This window comes from Mauremys mutica, chromosome 7 (genome assembly GCF_020497125.1).
Source record: "Mauremys mutica isolate MM-2020 ecotype Southern chromosome 7, ASM2049712v1, whole genome shotgun sequence".
Taxonomy (NCBI): Eukaryota; Metazoa; Chordata; order Testudines; family Geoemydidae; genus Mauremys; species Mauremys mutica.
The window spans coordinates 59,082,816-59,102,112 of NC_059078.1; the positions used below are offsets into that span (position 1 = coordinate 59,082,816).

The 19,297-nt window shown below is 49.8% G+C and overlaps 1 protein-coding gene across 1 annotated transcript in view; it reads left to right on the forward strand.

Annotated features, from left to right (window-relative positions):
- Positions 1–19,297, forward strand: part of TLL2 (tolloid like 2) — a 201,239-nt gene that overhangs the window by 46,285 nt on the left and 135,657 nt on the right. The window contains exon 2 of the mRNA XM_045025295.1: positions 15,152–15,262. Within this exon, the coding sequence (XP_044881230.1) occupies positions 15,152–15,262 (111 nt within the window). The remainder of the gene's footprint in view (positions 1–15,151; positions 15,263–19,297) is intronic.

Genomic DNA, 19,297 nt, shown 5'->3' on the forward strand with positions numbered 1-19,297 from the left:
ACCATTGAGTCATCCCACTTCACTTAGGGCTTGTCTACACAATCAGACCACTGCAAGCTGGGTGTGAATCTAGCCTGCAATAGCCTGTTGTGGATTAGAAGTCCATGTGTACCTGTCTGACGCTCATTGACTGTTCGTTAGAGCACCTTGATCTAGTCCTAGCTCAAGGGGCTTTAACGAACTGTTAGCAGACACAAGTCAGCAGGGTGCTCGTGGACGGTTACAACACAGCAAGCTAGTGTGGGCTGGATTCACACCCTGGGTTGCCACTGTCTAATTGTTTGAAGATAAGCCCTAAACTTTGAGCTGTCAAGGTGTGGACATACCACAGTAATGTTCTTTCTGACAAAGAAGCCACAGTGTGGGTATTCAGTCATTGGAGTCCGTAGGGGGAGCTGCTTTCCTGAGTACAATATGGGCTCTCTGCACTTTCTAAACCCTTCTAGACTTGTTCACCACACACTGGAATGGATTATGTTGTTGACTGGACTGGAGTCACGGCGATACACAAGAATCCTCCTTCCTTTTCATGTCTATAAAGACTGAGGCAGCAAGCAGCAGGAAAGTTATGAATATTAAAAAGGCCTGGATCTTCTTTTTGCTAACCTAATGATGGCAGACAATATAATCCATGCCACTGAATAGCGCTGTTCTCAGCTAAAATAACACAGCATTCAGCCAGGGGAGAGCATGTATTGTTCCTTAAAGCGAGTCATTGTATATCCTCAGATGCCTCATCACAGCATTGGACAAACCCAGGCATGAGAGGCTCGTTCATTAACACATTGTCATCTTTCACAAAAGTGTTTTATCGAGTGCCAACTGAATGAATGCTAATTCCGGCCTGATCCTGTGGTGTTAGTATAAATAGCTTCCCAGTAGGGGGCGTTGTAGTAGGATTATGTATAAGAATTTAGAGATCTCCACATTCGGAAGTGCATGATGAGAGAGCACAGTCTATGTTGGGAAGGAATAATGCCTGAATGTAGCATTCTCTTTGCTCCCTCTCTCTCTGCTTGAGCGCTGATCAGCCGTGCCGTGCCCCCACCACATCCAGTCAGCTCAGAGGGAGTTGAGGAAGCTCAGGGCCTGGCCTTTTTGGTTCCAAAGTACTCATTTGGTGTCCTCCTTTTTCACCAGGTTTCTTGGGTCCTTTGCTGACTTATTGTTGGGCTTTATTCTTCCTGCCTGCACAGTGATTGCTTTATATTGAAGAGTGCTTTTTGGTTTTTTTAACCAGGGGAATTTTTCAGCCCACTCATCCAAAATCATTATCCTCTTATTCCTGAGCTGGTGGCATTTGCACAGATCATCAGCAGAAATATCAGCTGGGTGCTTTGGATCAGTGAGTGACCAACACACTCGTGACACATGGAGGCCCTTGGCAAATGGCTGTCTTAGTTGCTAGTTTATTTTAAAAAATGCAAGAGGATTAGCACTAGTGAAAGATAGAGACAGCCCTGAAAATGTATGTCCTCTACATGTCCATAGTATTAAGAGCTGTATAATGGGGAAGCCAATTGCTGGGCATCGCACTAACTTGATTGTTATAACAATGTTATATTATGTGCCAGTCGATGGCACTCTTTATATTGACCATGTACAGACACCCTCATACGCAGGGTCATCTTTTATATAAACCCTTGTAACACACACAGCAGGAGTAGTGTAGGCAGTGGCACAGCAATCTTTGCTTGCACTGTTCTGCTCTTGGGGCCACCACCTCTAGGAATGTGAGATGAGTTCGAAGTTTGTCTTTATTTTTTTGCCATGTATTTGAAGTTTGGGGGGGAGGGGGGGGTTTGTATTGGCGGTGCGCATGACTGACTTTTAATTGACAGGTGCACAATATAAATCTGTGGGTATGGGGGGAAATTAATGCTGAAAAATCCACTGCAATTAAATCCTGCTCTCATTATCTCCTTTAGAGAGGAACGACCTGTTTGTGCCAAAGAAATGGCACTGGAGTGTATATCAATAATAACCACCTAGTTTTTACGGTGCTTTTGTCACTAGGTCTCAAAGCGCTTATGTATCGTTATCCCCATGTTACAGATGGGGACACTGATATGCCCAAGGTCACACAGCAGTTCAGTGGCAGAGCCAGGAATAGATTCCAAAGCCACAAGGGGCCATTGTGATCACTACGTCTGACCTCCTGTGTAACACAGACCGTCTCTTGAGTCTCATTCCAGTGCTCTATTCGCTAAGCCGCAATGTTTTGAATGAGGAACGTGCTGCAGCTGTGAGATGCTGAAACTCTAGAGAGGCAGCATGCTCTGGTGCACACAGCACTGCCCTGGCACTTGAGACCTGGGTTCTGTTGCTGATCTTTTCTAGAGGAATTGGCAATCCCTTCATTTCCCTGTGCCTCTGGGGCCCTCTCTAACTCGGTCTTGTCTATTGGGATTGTAATTTCTTGGGGCAGGAACTGTCTCCTACTATGTGTTGGGACAATGCTAGTGCAATAGAGCCCTGATGTCAACTGGGGTTACAGGCACTTCTGTAATACAAATTAATAAAGCCCCAATCTCAGTTGGGGCTTCTGTGTGTTACTGAAATACATCAATAAGGCAAGAGGTAGGTGAAATAGTTGTAGTGAATGATTTGCTTGGCGGATTTAGTGTTTTCTTTCGGTTCATGATTATGTGGGAAAAGACTTTGATCTTCATCAGTTTGTTACTTTGAACCTGTATGAGCTCATGGGGTTGTTCGCAAAGCATGCACTCCATATGTTGTCTGCCTGTGTGGCTCATAGCGTGTGTGACTGGTCGGTCGCTTGAGTGACATTTAGTGTGTTTGCTCCCTGATTGAATGACTGAAACTTCTGTAAACTGCAGGAAGGAAATCTGAGGCGACAACTACACTAGAGAGCCTATAGTGGCGCAGCTGCACTGCTGTAAGCTCTCTAGTGTAGCTGCTCTAAGTTGACAGGAGAGAGCTCTCCTGTTGGCTTAATTACTCCAGCCCCTGGGAGTGGTGGTAGCTATGTGGGAGGGAGGGAGATGCTCTCCCACCAGCAGAGCGCTGTCCACATTGGTGCTTAAGTTGGCATGAGTTATACCGCTTGGAGGTGGCTAATTCACACTCCTGAGTGACATAACTTATGTCCACTTAAGTTGTTGTGTAGCCATAGTCTTTAAAGAGATTCCAAGATAGTTGTGCAAACACTTCTACTTTTGCAAAAAAACCTGTAACTATGAAGCTATATTTATTATGAAGTGTCTGAATCTGACCTGTTTTTCTTTTTTCCAGTTGTTTTGGTGGTTTTTTCCTATTTTTTTTTTTTAAACTTTCAGACTTTAACAAAATGTTTCCTCTACCCAAAACCTGCTTCTAGGTAAATGAACAATTCCGTTAATGGTTTGGAAACAAAATTGAAAGTTTTTTTTTTAAAAAAGAGGCACAGTTCTTCACAAAAAAGAAAAAAAAAGAGCTGTTGAAAATTTGTTGAGGAAAACTCATAAAAATTCCAACCTGCACTACTTAAAAAGCAAACTTTCTCACTCAAAACAGTTGCAGTAGAAGAGACCAACAGGAGAAACAGAAAGGGCCAGAGAGGTATGTTCCGTTAACTGATCGCAGGGGCAGAGGAAGTGGAATGACAAGCTAGAAAAGCTGCTTGTTCTAACAATGTAGCTTGCAACTGAAACTGGTTAAGAGCTGTGCATGTTACTGTGGGTAAAGTATGGGATATTAAGGAACTCGCATGGCATCACTGCTTGTGAGTGAAATTTATGGGGAAACAGCTCTGCTTTTCCCCGAATAGGAGGATTAATTTTCATCTTCTGTCAGTGCAGCATCTCTGCAGCCTATGCCACGTGTGATACTGCTATTGAGTGCTGCACAGAATGAAAATATGAATAAATGTGTAGAACATTTTCAAACCGAGGCCTCTACCAAAAAGGAAACTGCTCGAAAAGCTGGGAAGGAAAAGCTTAGCCATCTCATGTCACCTGGGTTAAACTGGAGCCCACATGAATTGACTGCAGGTTAGAAGTTGTCCATATATATATATTTTAACAAAAGCTAGTCCATTGTTGCAATTAATGTTGTAGTCTGTACCTGTGTGTAATTTTGAGCCTGCTCTTGGCAAAAAGTCAGTTTGAGAGATGTGGGTTTATAAGCTTCTTTTAGTCTGCTGTTTAGTCTGAATTTCTTGGGAAATCTTCCTGTTAAAGTTAAAGCAAGTATTTTGGATGCTTTTGAAATGCTTCATACAACTCATGTGCTGACAGGTTTGGAACTTGTTGAAACCTCTTAGAAAAAAGGACCTGGCCTGCACTCGGGGACAGCTCCCTGCAAATGCCTGAACAAACAGAAGAGCTCTTTGGTGGGTGATAACTGCTGCGTTATATATGGGAATTGAGCATCATTCAGGCTGAATAATGTGAGGAAGTAACCACTGACAGTAGAAGAGAAGTTGTAGCACAGTGTTTCCATTTGGGACCCCCAGTAAGGAAAGCTACTCAGCCACTGCTGGACTATGATGGATAGTGGCTTCCTCCACGGCACTCTGGGACCACCGGCGGCTGGAAATAAAAGTTGGAGCAATTCTGCTTTTGTCACAGGCCATCTTTTAGAATCATGTATGACTTCAGAGCAAAAACAAATTACTTCACTGGGGCTGGAGGAACTTCTGCCTGGGGATATAGAATAACATGGAAAATGCAACAGTGGTGTTATGTAAATCCATGGCCTGGCTTTGTCTTGAATCTCGTGATTGGTGCTGATTGCCTCCTCTAAGAGACAAAACAACACACAGCAGAAATAGGAAAGTTCTTGAGAAAGATGATGAAAATAATTGGAGCCATTAGGGGCCTACATATGTTTCGTGAAGGGGGGGGGGGAAGATAGGGTTGTTTGGTTGGAAAAGAGGGAGGAAATAGAGTAGACATGAATAAAATTGTGGTTCAGTGGATAGAGATTGGGAGTCAGAGGGCCTAGGTTCTGTTCTTAGCACTAACCCTGCTATGTGACTTTGGGCAAGACCTTAGCCTCGGTTTCCCCATCTGTAAAATGGGGATGTTACTTGTGTCCTTTGAGCTGTATGGATGAAAAGTGCCCATGTAAGGGGGGAGGTATTAAAATAAAGAGTGGCGTGGACTAGGCTCCCCAGGAGCTTCTATAAACGAAGAAGGAGGGTGCTTGCTCTAATTGAAAGGCAGTTTCAGGTAGATAAAAGAAAATTGTTTAAGGTTTTGAAGTAGAGCAGCAGAGTAAATTGAAACAAACAAATACTAAGACTGGCTAAGGAGAGGAGACATGGAGCACAAGGAATGTCTTTTTTTGTGGCATAAGAACTCCCCTGTGTAACTCTCTAACACAGGATGTTGGACTGTTCCACGTGATTTAGTGGCACTGAAAAAGATGAACAATTTATACGAATCACAGCTTCTGCCAATACAGTATCTAAGACACATATTGCAAAGGCTAGACATCTTGCTTTCTTCATTTGTGCTGGGTAGAGACCCCAGCTGAGACTGAGGCTGTTCCGCTATGGAAGGCACTATACAAACATAGATCCTGATGGTCCTTATCGGGAGGAGCTTACAGTGTAAACAGGTAAAACCGAATTATTGGCGCTATTATGCAGGTGAGGAATGAAGGCACCTGGATTAAAATGACTTGCCCGAGGTCATGCTGGAAGTCTGTGGTAGAGCTGGGAATTGAACCCAAGTCTCCCAAGTTCTTATCTAGAGCTTTGGCTACAAGCCCCTCCTTCATCCACTTACTCGTTTGTGGAATAAGATAATTACCAGCTGAGGACAGGAAAGGTCTCAGTTAGGGGTTGGGACCCGTCCCCCAGAGATCTGACCATCTAAGTAGAATAGCTGTATTTGACTTTCTGTGAAGCATGCATTGTTCTTTACTGCCAGAGAGAGGAGATACCTGATGGGATGGGCCGTTGGTCTGCCCCAGGATGGCAGAACTGGAACAGGATGGATTGCTGAGCTGCATTGGGCGGAGCAATCTGGGAGCACTCTGGTGAGCTGTGCTGAAAGCTTGTGTGGCCCGTGCTGTGATGATGCTGGGCTCCAGCCCTTCATCCAGAGGATGGACATTCACTCTGTTCTTAATGTCTGATTTTTGTGGGCTGATCTGTGTTACGAGGAGCAATTTCAAAGTTTTCTGTAAGTTCCAGCTAGCTCTGCTCGTTGGCCTTGCAGCAAAGCTTGCTTGACTGGCTGTGATTTGACACTGTTCTAGTTGGTTACACGTTGCTTATGCTGTGCTAGGCACTGGGTTGTATTTACTCAGCATGTCAGCTCTTTGTGACGGGTTGTCTTTTCGTTCTGTGTTTGTACAGCACCTAGCACCAGGGGGGTCGTGGGCCATGACTGGCACTCCTAGGTACCACTGAAACACAAATAATAATCAGCAGCAAAGAGTCCTGTGGCACCTTATAGACTAATAGACGTATTGGAGCATGAGCTTTCGTGGGTGAATACCCACTTTGTCGGATGCATGCAAATAATAATGACTAGCAAACGGTGTAGATGAGATTCTGTTGCTTGTGACCCGTTTGATTGAGTTTGTGGTATGTAGCTTACAAAGAAAAGTAGCAGAAACAAAAATGGGTTTTTTTGAAACACTGAAATTTTGGTTTCCTTACCTTGATTTCTCAACTAATTACATTGTCATTTTGTTTGGAAACAAAAGTTTGTTCTCAGGTTTGTTTGGGGTTTTTTTGGTTCCTCCCCTGCCTGCCCCACACCTTGGTCTCTTCCCCTTTTCTCCATTGGAAAAAGGGCCAGGAGAAGACCAATCCCCTGACAACTTTCATATTGAATCGTTTACTCAAAAATGAAAAATTCCAGGAAAAAATTTTGAATGAAACAAACAAAAAAGTGTGAAACCTGGGGAAAATATTTACATCCCCTCTAGTGCTGGCTGAAAAATGTCTTGTTATCACAGTGTTACAGGGCAGAGCAGGACCTGGGACACAGGTGAAGGAACTCACACAGCGAATCTGTGGCCAAGTCAGGAAACGCTTTGCAGCTCCACAGGGTGGAGTCTGAGATGATTTTGGCCAGGGGAAAGGGGCAAACTGGGATGCTGTGTCTGGTGGTTTGTGATAATGGGGAGAGAGAGATCATCTCCCTTTGGGGATAGCTTTTGATCTCCTCAGCTTACAGGGCAGCTGGTGCAGAGGCCCGCAACCACCATAGTGCAGTTACATTTCCCTTTGATTAAGAGAGGGGGGTTAGCTTTATGGTCTAATCACCAGTGGCCAACTTCTGCTTGCTTTACAAGTATAGTCCCACTGACATCAGTGAGAGCGGGAGTTGGTCCTAGACTCAGTGCAGTCACAGGTTTAAATCTAAACAGGGGACAACACATCCATCCTCTTCTGCTTCTGGAGCAATTGAGCTCCACACAGCATAGGGGGTCCGGGTGTCTCATTTGAGACTCTAAAAGCCACAGTCCTCTCTGCTCTGTGGGACTTTCCTATAAGAAGGGGTTTAGACAGAACGGCTTCTCCTCCCACTGATGTGCCCTGAGTGAGACGCAGTAGGGAGCGGGGTGGATTAATCTGGGAATGTCATCTTGTTTTATGGGAACTGTCTGCATGGGGGATGGGAGAGCAGGGGATGACTTTAGGTGAGGGACGGTACCTGAGCCTGTAACCTGAGCCAGGAAGGGGGGTGGGGCGAGTTGACACCTTTGCCCGGGAAACTGGACAAAGGGGTAAGGGGAGAGGGCCTGCTGGGGTGGTTTTTAGTTTCAGTTTTGGGCTGGCTGGGAAGAGGCAGGGAACCCCAAGTCTGAGGTCTAAGATCCTTGCCCCCCAGAGGGATCTGGCTGAAGGGTCCTGGTTGTACCTACAAGCCCTGCTTGGGACTGTGTTCCTGTCATCTAATAAACCTTCTGTTTTACTGGCTGGCTGAGAGTCATGGTGAATCGCAGGAAGTGGGGGGTGCAGGGCCCTGACTCCCCCACACTCTGTGACAACTGGTGGTAGCAGTGAGATCTGCTGCACCCTGTGGACAGCGCTTCCTGCAGTAAGTGACTGTGGAGCAGTAAAATGAAGGGGGGTTGACGGCGACCAGGCGTGCTGAAGAGTCAGCGAGGGACGGTTTCGGGGGGTGTTTAACCCCCGGGAGTGTGTAACCAGCAAGAAGGACTTTTGCAGTAACAGGGTCCCCCGGGGATTGCAGCGAGCGGTCCCAGGGGCGGAGGGAGTCTGCCGCTCGACCCTGGCAGAGAGGTGGTGACCTCGAGAAGGGCTGGCACACTAGGGGTCTCCCTGGAAACTGTGGAAAGTGACGAGCACCCAGGCCTGTGAGAGGCCAGCAGGAAGATGTATGCTAAGTGGCTTAAGAGCGACCTGGTCGAGCTGTGCAAGCAGAGGGGTTGTGCAGTGGGAGGCTCACCAAAGAACAGCTGATTGCCCAGCTGGAGGAGGGAGATCCCTCAAATGAACTGATCCCTGTCTCTGAGGGAAGCAGCCTGGCAGATGCAGCGTACGCACCAGTGTCTGTCCCAGCTGGGAGTGGTCAGCCGGCTGCTGAGGGCTTCCTGAGACCCCTCCTTCTTATGCCTAGGGGAAGGGCGGGAGGAGCCCAGCAAATACTGAGGGCACTGTGACACCCCCGGCCAGCAGGGGATCCTCCTGGCGAAGCTCGCCGGCCAGCAGGGGATCGTCCCAGCGGACCTCCCCATTGCTGGAGTTGAGGCAGCTGCAATTGGAGAAGGAATTAAGGCTGAAAGAGCTGGAGGTGAGGCAGCAGGAACTGATGCAGGAGCGAGCAGAACAGGAAAAACAGAGACAGCATGAACTGGAGCTGGTGAGGCTGAGGAGCAGCGAGCCCCCCGCTGTGGTGAGTGAGGGGGGACCCAAGAGTGTATGGAGCTTTGATAAGTGCATCCTAGCCCAGCGTAAGGAGCGGGAGGACATGGATGACTTCCTGGATGCCTTTGAAACGGCCTGTGAGCTGTACCAGGTTGGTCCTTTGGACAGGCTCCAGGTTCTCACCCCCTTACTAGACCCCAAAGCCGTGGCATTGTACCGCCAACTGGAAGGGGCAGAGAAAGGGGACTATGAACTATTCAAAAAGGCCCTGTTACGTGAGTTTGGGCTGATTCCTGAGATGTACCGGCAAAGATTCCAGAGCCAGCGTAAAACCCCTGAGGTCTCATATCTGCAACTAGCCGTCCACATGGAGGGTTACGCTAGCAAGTGGGCAGATGGGGCCCAGACGAAGCAGGACCTGGTTAAACTGATCGTACAAGAGCAACTGTATAAGCGGTGTCCATCCGACCTGAGGCTGTGGTTGATGGACAAAAAGCCAGAGAACCCACGACATGCAGGGCGGCTGGCCGATGAGTTTATGAAGAGCCGGTTGGGGTTGGGTGGGGTCGGAGAGGAGTCCCAAAGGAACAGGCCTGCCACGATGCAGAGAGTCACCCTGGGACCTCACAAAGGGGGAATATGGAGAACCCCCTCCCAAGGGGAACACCCAGTGTCAGGGCCAACCGACTGGCTCGAGGGGACCAGCAGGACATGGGCTGCTATTACTGTGGCCAGAGAGGCCACATACGGTCCGAGTGCCTCAAACTCAAGGACAGACTGAGCAGACCGAACCCACAGAGGGTTAACTGGGTAGAGACCCAGCCGGACGTGGGGCAGGCTTCCCAGGCAAGAGGGGCTGGCAGCTTATCAACAGCTCAGGAGAGAGGAGGGCCCCAAGCCAGCTCCTCTGGGGAGCTGGATGCCCCAGACTCAAAGTTCTCCGTTTACAGGGTGGGCGTGGGGCTGTTCCTGTGGAGTGAGAGCCTTGTTAACCTGGAGGTGGATGGGAGGAAGGTCAATGGATACTGGGATATGGGCACTGAGGTGATGCTGGCCCGGCTCAAGGTGGTAGCTCCAGATCGGGTGATGCCGAACACCTATCTGACCCTGACGGGTGGGCGGGACCCCATTCAAGATGCCCGTGGCGAGGGTACACCTGAAATGGGGGCCAAGGAGGGCCCCAAGGAAGTGGGGGTGCACCACCATTTGCCCACTGAGGTGTTAATGGGGGGAGGCCTGGAGGATTGGCCAAGCAACCCCCAGGGTGCCCTGGTCGTTACCCATAGCCAGAGCCGTCGAGGGGCACTATGCCCTAACTTCGGGGAGGGCACCTTGCCTGACGTGCAGGGCCCTACCCCAGAGGGGAGGGAGTGCCCAGGGACACGGCTCAGGGAGGCTGTGGCTTCAGACCTAGCCAGTGAGAGGAAGCTGGTCCCCATCCCTTCCCCAGCTGCTGAGTTTCAGGCCAAGTTGCAGAAAGATCCCTCCTTGTGGAAGCTAAGGGACCTGGCTGACCTCAGTGCGGTACATACCATGGGGAGAGGTTGCCAGGAGAGGTTCCTGTGGGAGAAGGGATTCCTGTACCGAGAATGGGCTCCCCCAGGGAAAATGGAGTCGTGGGGGAGCAGGAGGCAGCTGGTGGTCCCCCAGAAGTTTCGCTGCAAGCTACTGTACCTGGCCCATGACATCCCTCTTGCAGGGCACCAGGGAATCCGGCGCACCAGGCAGAGGCTGCTACAGAACTTTTACTGGCCTGGGGTCTTTACTATGGTCCAACAATTTTGCCGATCTTGTGACCCCTGTCAGAGGGTGGGGAAGGCCTGGGACAAGGGGAAAGTGGCTTTGAGACCTTTGCCCATCATAGAGGAGACTTTCCAGGAGGTGGCTATGGACATAGTGGGACCTCTCAGTAAGACGACCCTGTCGTGGAAGCACTACATTTTGGTGGTCATAGATTTTGCCACCCGCTACCCCGAGGCAGTGCCCTTAGCTTCCATTGAAGCAGACACTGTGGCGGATGCGCTGCTGACCATTTTCAGCCGAGTGGGGTTCCCCAAGGAAGTCTTGAGCGACCAAGGGTCCAACTTCATGTTGGCCCTGCTCTGGTGCTTGTGGGAGAAATGCAGGGTCCGGCACACCTGGGCCTCAGCATACCACCCCCAATCCAACGGGCTGGTGGAGAGGTTCAACGGGATGCTAAAGATGATGCTGAAAACCTTTATGAACCAGCACCCACAGGGACTGGGACAAGTACTTACCTCACCTGCTGTTCGTGTACAGGGAAGTACCCCAGGAGTCTACTGGGTTTTCACCTTTCGACTGTTATACAGCAGGTGGGTAAGGTGGCCCCTAGACCTGATGAGAGACGAATGGGAGGGGAAGGCCACTCCCAATGGAGAGTCGGTGGTGGAGTATGTCCTGACCTTCCGAGAAAGACTGGCTGAGCTCATGGGCCTGGCTAGGGAGAATCTGGCCAGAGCCCAGAGGAAGCAGAAAGTCTGGTATGACCTCATGGCATGGCCCACGCCTATGCCACCGGGGTTTAGGTGATGGTTCTCATCCTCGTGAGGAAAAACAAATTACAGGCTGCCTAGGAAGGTCCTTTCAAGGTTGTCAAGCAGCTAAATGAGGTAAACTATGTGGCGGAGTTGTCTAACCAGGCACATCACTGCCAGGTGTACTATGTCAATATGATGAAGCCATATTATGATGGGGGGGAATGTGGTGTTGGCCATGTGTGGACATTGGGAGGAGCAGGGAGATGACCCTTTAGTAGATCTATTCCCTGGGACAAGATCTGGTTCTCCCCTGGAAACAATTCCCCTCTCTGATCGTCTGACCCCTGCCCAGCAAGCTGAGATCAGAGCGGTGCTGCATCTGTACTGACAGCTGTTTTCCAACCAGCCTGGACGCACTAATTTGACTGTCCACCGGGTGGAGACCGGATCACATCCTCCTATAAGATGCTCTCTCTTCTGCGTCACAGGAAAAACTGCTCGGAACCTGGAACGAGAGGTCAGGGAGATTCTGGTTTTGGGGGTGATCCAGCTGTCTTCCAGCCCTTGGGCCTTGCCAGTGGTGCTGGTCCCCAAAAAGGACGGGTCTATCCGGTTCTGTATGGACTATCAGAAGCTTAATGCCATCATTGTATCTGATGCCTACCCCATGCCCAGGCCTGATGAGCTCCTAGACAAGCTGGGAGGTGCTCGGTACCTTACCACCATGGATCTTACAAAGGGCTACTGGCAAGTGCTACTGGATGCAGATGCCAGGCTGAAATCGGCCTTCATCACCCCTCTGGGGCTCTAGGAGTTCCTGACCCTGTCTTTCGGCCTCAAGGGAGTGCCAGCCACCTTCCAGCGCCTGGTGGATCAGCTACTGAGAGGGATGGAGAGTTTTGCTGTGGCGTATATTGATGACATCTGAGTCTTTAGCCAGACCTGAGAGGACCACGTGTCCCAGGTTAAACAAGTGCTGGACCGACTCCAGGAGGCTGGGCTGACCGTAAAAGCTGAGAAGTGCAAGGTGGGGATGGCTGAAGTATCTTACCTGGGCCATCGGGTGGGGAGCGGCTGCCTAAAGCCGGAACCAGCCAAAGTGGAGGTGATCAGAGACTGGCCTGCTCCACAAACCAAAAAGCAGGTCCAAGCCTTTATTGGGATGACGGGGTACTATCGAAGGTTCGTGCCCCACTTTAGCGCCCTAGCCGCCCCCATCACTGGACTATGCAAGAAGGTGAAGCCAGACAAGGTGGTTTGGACTGAGGAGTGCCAGGGGGCTCTCCCGGCACTGAAGGAGGCTCTGGTCAGTGGCCCAGTTCTGACAAACCCAGACTTTGACAAGCCCTTTATGGTGTTCACTGACGCCTCAGACATGGGACTGGGAGCGGTGTTAATGCAGGAGGATGAAAAGGGGGAGACACACCCCATTGTGTACCTGAGGAAAAAGTTGCTACCCTGGGAGCAAAACTACGCAGCTATTGAGAAGGAATGCCTGGCTATGGTGTGGGCCCTTAAGAAACTAGAGCCATATCTGTTTGGGCGATACTTCACTGTGTACACTGACCACTCTCCCCTGACCTGGCTACACCAGATGAAAGGAGTCAACACCAAGCTCCTGAGGTGGAGCCTGCTCCTGCCAGGATTATGATATGGACGTGGTCCATGTGAAAGGAAGTGCCAATATGATAGCGGATGCGTTGTCCCAGAGAGGGGGCCCTGAAATTCCCCAGGTCACTGGTCAGAGTGACCCTGCTGAGTTCAGTCTCAAAGGGTGGAGAGATGTGATGCAACTGAAACTGTCTGCATGGGGGATGGGAGAGCAAGGGACGACTTTAGGTGAGGGACGGTACCTGAGCTTGTAACCTGAGCCAGGAAGGGAGGTGGGGCGAGTTGACACCTTTGCCCAAGAAACTGGACAAAGGGGTAGGGGGAGAGAGCCTGCTGGAGTGGTTTTTGGTTTCAGTTTTGGGCTGGCTGGGAAGAGGCAGGGAACCCCAAGTCTGAGGTCTAAGATCCTTGCCCCACAGAGGGACCTGGCTGAAGGGTCCTGGTTGTACCTACAAGCCCTGCTTGGGACTGTGTTCCTGTCGTCTAATAAACCTTCTGTTTTACTGGCTGGCTGAGAGTCACAGTGAATCACAGGAAGTGGGGGGTGCAGGGCCCTGACTCCCCCACACTCCGTGACACTGAGCAGTTTGGTTGCTGCCCTCTGCCCCCAGAAGTAGCCGTGTGCAAGTTTAAAGGTTTTGGGATGGAAGGGGCTATATAGATGTGAACCGCTACTGTTTGTTAATCAAGTAGAGTCAGTCACACATTTCTGTGTCCCATTGCATGATTTCTGTCCTCTTGTTCCTTGGCCATTCTGATGGCTCAGGGAATTCCCTTTATTTTCAGCTGTGTGGCTTTTCCCCCTCCCCCTTACATTTTAAAGGGAGATTTAAAATATAAACATTGTAGCTGGGGGGAAATCCCTTACCCAAGTTAACTCCTTATATTTAAAAAATGAAATGTTTTTTTGCTGTGCATCTTTTCACTCATTCTAATGTTTGGGTCCTTTTTGCATTTCATGTGGTCTTGTCAGCAAAGCTGGAGTGGTAAGCATGATGTCCTCTGGGCACTAGCACAGTTTGGTTGTTTGTGTTTCCCATGCTGCAGGGAACCTTTTTCAATGATGCAAACACTTGCATTAAATTGACAGTGGTGGTGGTGGTGGTAGTAATGGTGGTGGTGGGGGGAGAATCAAGCATTTATAGTAACAGTACGTCAAGTTCATCCCTTGTATAACTTCTTGACTTTAGTGGGATTACAGCCGTGACGAATTTGCCTCATTTTCTTATTTAACCTTTCGTTTTATCATTAACATACACAAACTTCCATGCAACTACTAACAAATCTTATTCAAAACTTGGGTTCTCTTTAAAAAAGCCATTTGTGTTTGATCAACCTCTTCTGTGTGTTTCTTTTGTTGACGTTCCGAAAACGGTAACTGTACACCACAAAGTCATCTTGATCCTAATCTGGCTGTCATTTTTTTCCATGGAAAGGATTTCATAGGATTTATTTCTCCATGTCACAAACGTTGAGGGATCTGTCCTGTTTTATTATTTTTATGGCACCTGTCTTAAACTCCAGGCTTTTAACAAAATTAAAACTCTCTAGAAATTGCAAGCCGGATCCAATTACAGAACTCCCCCTACAGCGTCACTTTACAGTATCTGGTGCAAGTTACAGAACTCCATCCGAAGACTTGCAGACTTGCAGACTTGCATCCGAAGAAGTGGGTATTCACCCACGAAAGCTCATGCTGCAAAACGTCTGTTAGTCTATAAGGTGCCACAGGATTCTTTGCTGCTTCTACAGAACCAGACTAACACGGCTACCCCTCTGATACCTGGTGCAAGTTGTTAACACACAGTTCAAATCTAAATCTGAGCTGCAAACTGGCTGATGTTTTCCCTTTTTAGTTGGGGGAAATGCTGGTTAATTGCCCCAGTTGTAGAGTGAGATGTGGATAAAGGGCGAATTGTACCACTTAAGCCCCTGGTTTGGAGCCAGCAATAAAACAAAGGAGGGCATGAGGAATCCTAGCTATTCAGTTCCTTTGACTCCATTCTGGTTATTCAGCAAAAGTGGCTTAATTTAAACATTGTATCTGGCCTCTATTAGTCTGACGGTTCCAGCCCCATTTGAAAAGCTAGTGTCATTTATGACCTTTTCCCAGTCCCTGCCATCTTTCAGTCCGCAGGGGTAATTCTGGTTGCAATGTGGATCATATACAATCCTTTATAGGACTGACACTTGCCTTCCAAAACAGAGCTGAACTAACTGTAATTTATTTTGCCTTTGTCTCCAGCTGCCTTCTGGGGAGATATTGCTTTAGATGAAGAGGACTTGAAGCTGTTTCAGATAGACAGAACTATTGATTTAACAAAGCATTTGGATGAGAATACAAGACACACTACAGGTATGTGCAGACAATATGAGAGACAATGCCTTATTTACACAGGCTTTATTGGAAGAGTAGATCTGAAGAAGCAGCCCCTCAATCTCATTTGCTAAGGATTGGCGTGATCCCGCAGCCATTGAAATGCATGGGCAGTTTTGCCACTTATTCCAATCAGAGGAGGATTGGATTCCACACCATTATGAAAGCTCGGTCAAGACTGAGCTTAGCTTTTGCACTTAAACTGAGATTCAGCCTCTTTCTCATGTATGAAAGCTAGAATATTCTCCCCAAATGTACAGCCCTTACTCGTAGAGTACCGAATGAATGTTCTACAACACTTACAAGTAGATTTGTTAATTAGTTTGAACTCAGTCATTTATAAAAATGGATCATTTGAGATTTAGCCCTCATAGTCACGTTTTTGTCCTCAACAATCTTAATGGAATAATGTAGCTTCTTCACACTTTCCGTATAATTAAATCACTGTAGTCTTATGTGCAGAGGCTACCGTCGAAATTTGGTTGTAATTCAGTTCAGTTAACAATTGTTGTTGTTTAATGCCAGTGCTCGTGGGTGGGTTGTCAGCAACGGGGATTGAACCTGCACCTCTGGATCCTAATACATGAGCCTCCACTGCCTGAACTAAAAATCCCTGCTCATTTAGCTAGCTTAGCTTTAGTCTATAAGGTGCCACAGGACTCTTTGTCGCTTTTACAGATCCAGAGTAACACGGCTACTCCTCTGATACTTAGCTAACCTTGTAGCAGCTTGTAACCTTAGGCAGCCTAGCTAGCACTAAAGAGGGAAAGGTTGCCACACTGAGTGGCCATGGCTTATACTATGATTTTATATAAGACAACAGATGGGGCCAACTTGAATACGTGGGTCAGAATTAGCTCAATCAGCTCTACAGCTAATGTGTGTGTCACGATACTGCTGGCTGGAATGAGTGAGTGGCACAAGGTGGGACTTGTGTCAAGAATTCTCATTTGCAGGTGACTTGACCCCAACTCTCATTGCTCCTTACAGGTTCTGTGGCTGCATTCTGGCCTGAGCGTCTGTGCTCAGAAGGTTCCCCAAAGGGCATGCGGGAGAAATCCTTGAGCTCAGAGACTTGGGGAAAGGGGTCCCCAATTCCTATACCCAAGTCTCCTAAGCACAATTCTTCTCCTTATCAGGCCCGTGCACATCCCTGCTTTCCTCACATCCCTTTCTCCTGACGACGCTGCCCCCTCCACATTTCTTAATGTGCCATTTCTCCTATGTGCACGTCTCAATGCGGCAATTCCCCCAGCGAACCCTGCAGGAAGGCTGAAGTTGGACCATCTCATACAGCTGATGATCAGTTCCAGATCCATCTCTCTCCTTGTGTGGCCCCTTATCGCTGTAGTCTCCAAACGTCTGCTCTTCGAAAACGGGGGCACCTCGGCACTCCAGCATGAGCCTGGCTGTTTTCAGTCCTCACTGCTTGTGGGGAGCTCCGTGCCATTACAAGAGAGAGGTCACTCCTGGGGAAATTCTGCACAAAAAATTAAAAATTCTGCACATAATATTTAAAAATTCTGCAAATTTTATTTGTCAAAATAACCCTATATAATCATGCCAGTTTCAATTATTTTGGTAATTTATTTAAAAATACCTGTCAGCGAGTATGTCTGTAACAATACAGACACACATAAAAATTCCCCCAGGAGTAGAGAGTTAAAGAAACCCCTACGACAACCCAGGTCCTCCTCCTCTGCCCCCTTCCCTCCCCCCCCCCCGAGCCCAACTGGGGCAGGGACAGACACTCACCCTTCTACCCCCCAGAGCCCATCCAGGGGGAGGGGCACACTCCCCTCCCCCCAGAGCCCAGCCATGGGCCCCCCAGCCCAGACACTCACACCCCCTACTCCCAGAGCCAAGCTGTGCCCCCTACCATAGGCGGCAGGTTTGTATAATTTTTGGTGGGGCCCAAAATGGTGGTGCCCCCCCGCTCCCGCCCTGTAAGCCGATATAAAATGGAGCTACAACGCGTCAGTGCCACAAGATTACAAGGGTCAATTAAAAGTGGAAAGTCAGAAGCAGCACTTGCCTACTTCAATATACAGTATTATATTTTGTTGCATCTGTTGTGATGAAGTGGGAATGTTCTTAATATTTTCTCTGAATACTGTGTGGGTGCCTCAGTTTCCCCTGCAAGATGCCAACTGAAGGTGTTGGGGACAAAGAGATCAGGTGGCCTCCTTGTCCAGAAGAGACACAGAGGCCAGAGGAGGGAGTGTCAGTTTGGAGCTGGCTGGGGAAATTGGGAGAGACCCAGAACTTGGTTCTGGGCTCCCCACCCCCCAAGATGGACCTGACAGAGGGGTTCTGTTTTCAGTACCAACAAGCTCTGTTTAAACTGTGTTCCCGTCATCTAATAAACCTTCTGTTTTACTGTCTGGCTGAGAGTCACATCTGACTGCAGAGTTGGGGTGCAGCGACCTCTGGTTGCCCCAGGACCAGCCTGGGCAGACTCACTTTGGAAAGTGCATGGTGTGGAAGGGCATGCTGAATGCTCCGAGGTCAGACCCAGGAAGGTGTAAGCTTCTTGCCCTGGAGACAGTATGCTCTGAGAGAGGAGGCTCCCCCAGAGTCCTGACTGGCTTTGTATGGAGATGTTCCAAAGCATCACAGAATTCCCTTCCACACCGTGCACTTCCCAGAAGTCCGCACAGGCACTGACACTCCCTCCTCCGGCCTTTGTCTCTTTTCCAGGCATTAGGAGGCCACCTGATCTCTCTGTTCTCCAACACCTTCAGTTGGCACCTTGCAGGGGAAACTGATTTGGGAGAAATGAAGTAAAAGCTGCCCAAACCGAGCTTGAGCACTCCTGAATTTTGAGGTGTTCAAATCTGGAAGGCAGGTGCTGGGGGTGGGAGAGGGCTGTGGGCTCCATGGGGGAGCATGGCAGCAACTGTCTGGAGCTGCATGGAGCCAGATACGCTGGTCTGAGTGGCACAGTAAGCGGTTTGGGGGTTGGAGAAGAGGTAGGGAGTTCCGGGGGGCAGTCAAGGGACAAGGAGCAGGGGGAGTTGGATGGGGCAGAGGTTCGAAGGGGCAGTCAGGGGACAGGCAGCAATTGGATAGGCATGGGAGTCTAAGAGGTTTATCAGGGGACAGGTAGGGGGTGCGGTCCTGGGGGGGGAAGTTGGGTGGGGTCTCAGGAGGGGGCAGTTGGGGACAAGGAGAAGGGAGGCTTAGATAGGGGCTGAGGTCCCAAGGGGGCAGTTAGGGGCAGGGGTCTCGGGAGGGGGTAATCGGGGAACAAGGACCAGTGGGGCTTAGATAGGGGGTGGAGGTTCTGGGGGGCAGTTGGGGCAGGGGCCTGGGGAGGGGGCAATCAGCGGACAGAGGCTGGGATTCAAAGGGCTCTGGGCTGCTGGCAGCCGCGGGGATCCCAGAGCCCTTTAAATCCCAGCCCCGGCTGGGAGTCAGAGGACTCTGGGCTGCCTGCAACCGCGGGGAGCCCAGAGCCTTTTAAATCCCAGCCGGGGCCGGGAATCAGAGGGCTCTGGGCTGGCCGCTGCGGCGGGGAGCCCAGAACCCTTTAAATCTCAGCCGCTGCTGGGATTTAAAGGGCTCTGGGGTGCCTGCAACCGCGGGGAGCCCAGAGCCTTTTAAATCCCAGCCGCGGCCGGGAACCAGAGAGCTCTGGGCTGCCCGCCGCGGCGGGGAGCTCAGAGCCTTTTAAATCCCAGCCGCGGCCGGGAATCAGAGGGCTCTGCGCTGCCCGCTGCGGCGGGGAGCCCAGAACCCTTTAAATCTCAGCCGCTGCTGGGATTTAAAGGGCTCTGGGGTGCCTGCAACCGCGGGGAGCCCAGAGCCTTTTAAATCCCAGCCGCGGCCGGGAATCAGAGGGCTCTGCGCTGCCCGCTGCGGCGGGGAGCCCAGAACCCTTTAAATCTCAGCCGCTGCTGGGATTTAAAGGGCTCTGGGGTGCCTGCAACCGCGGGGAGCCCAGAGCCTTTTAAATCCCAGCCGCGGCCGGGAATCAGAGGGCTCTGCGCTGCCCGCTGCGGCGGGGAGCCC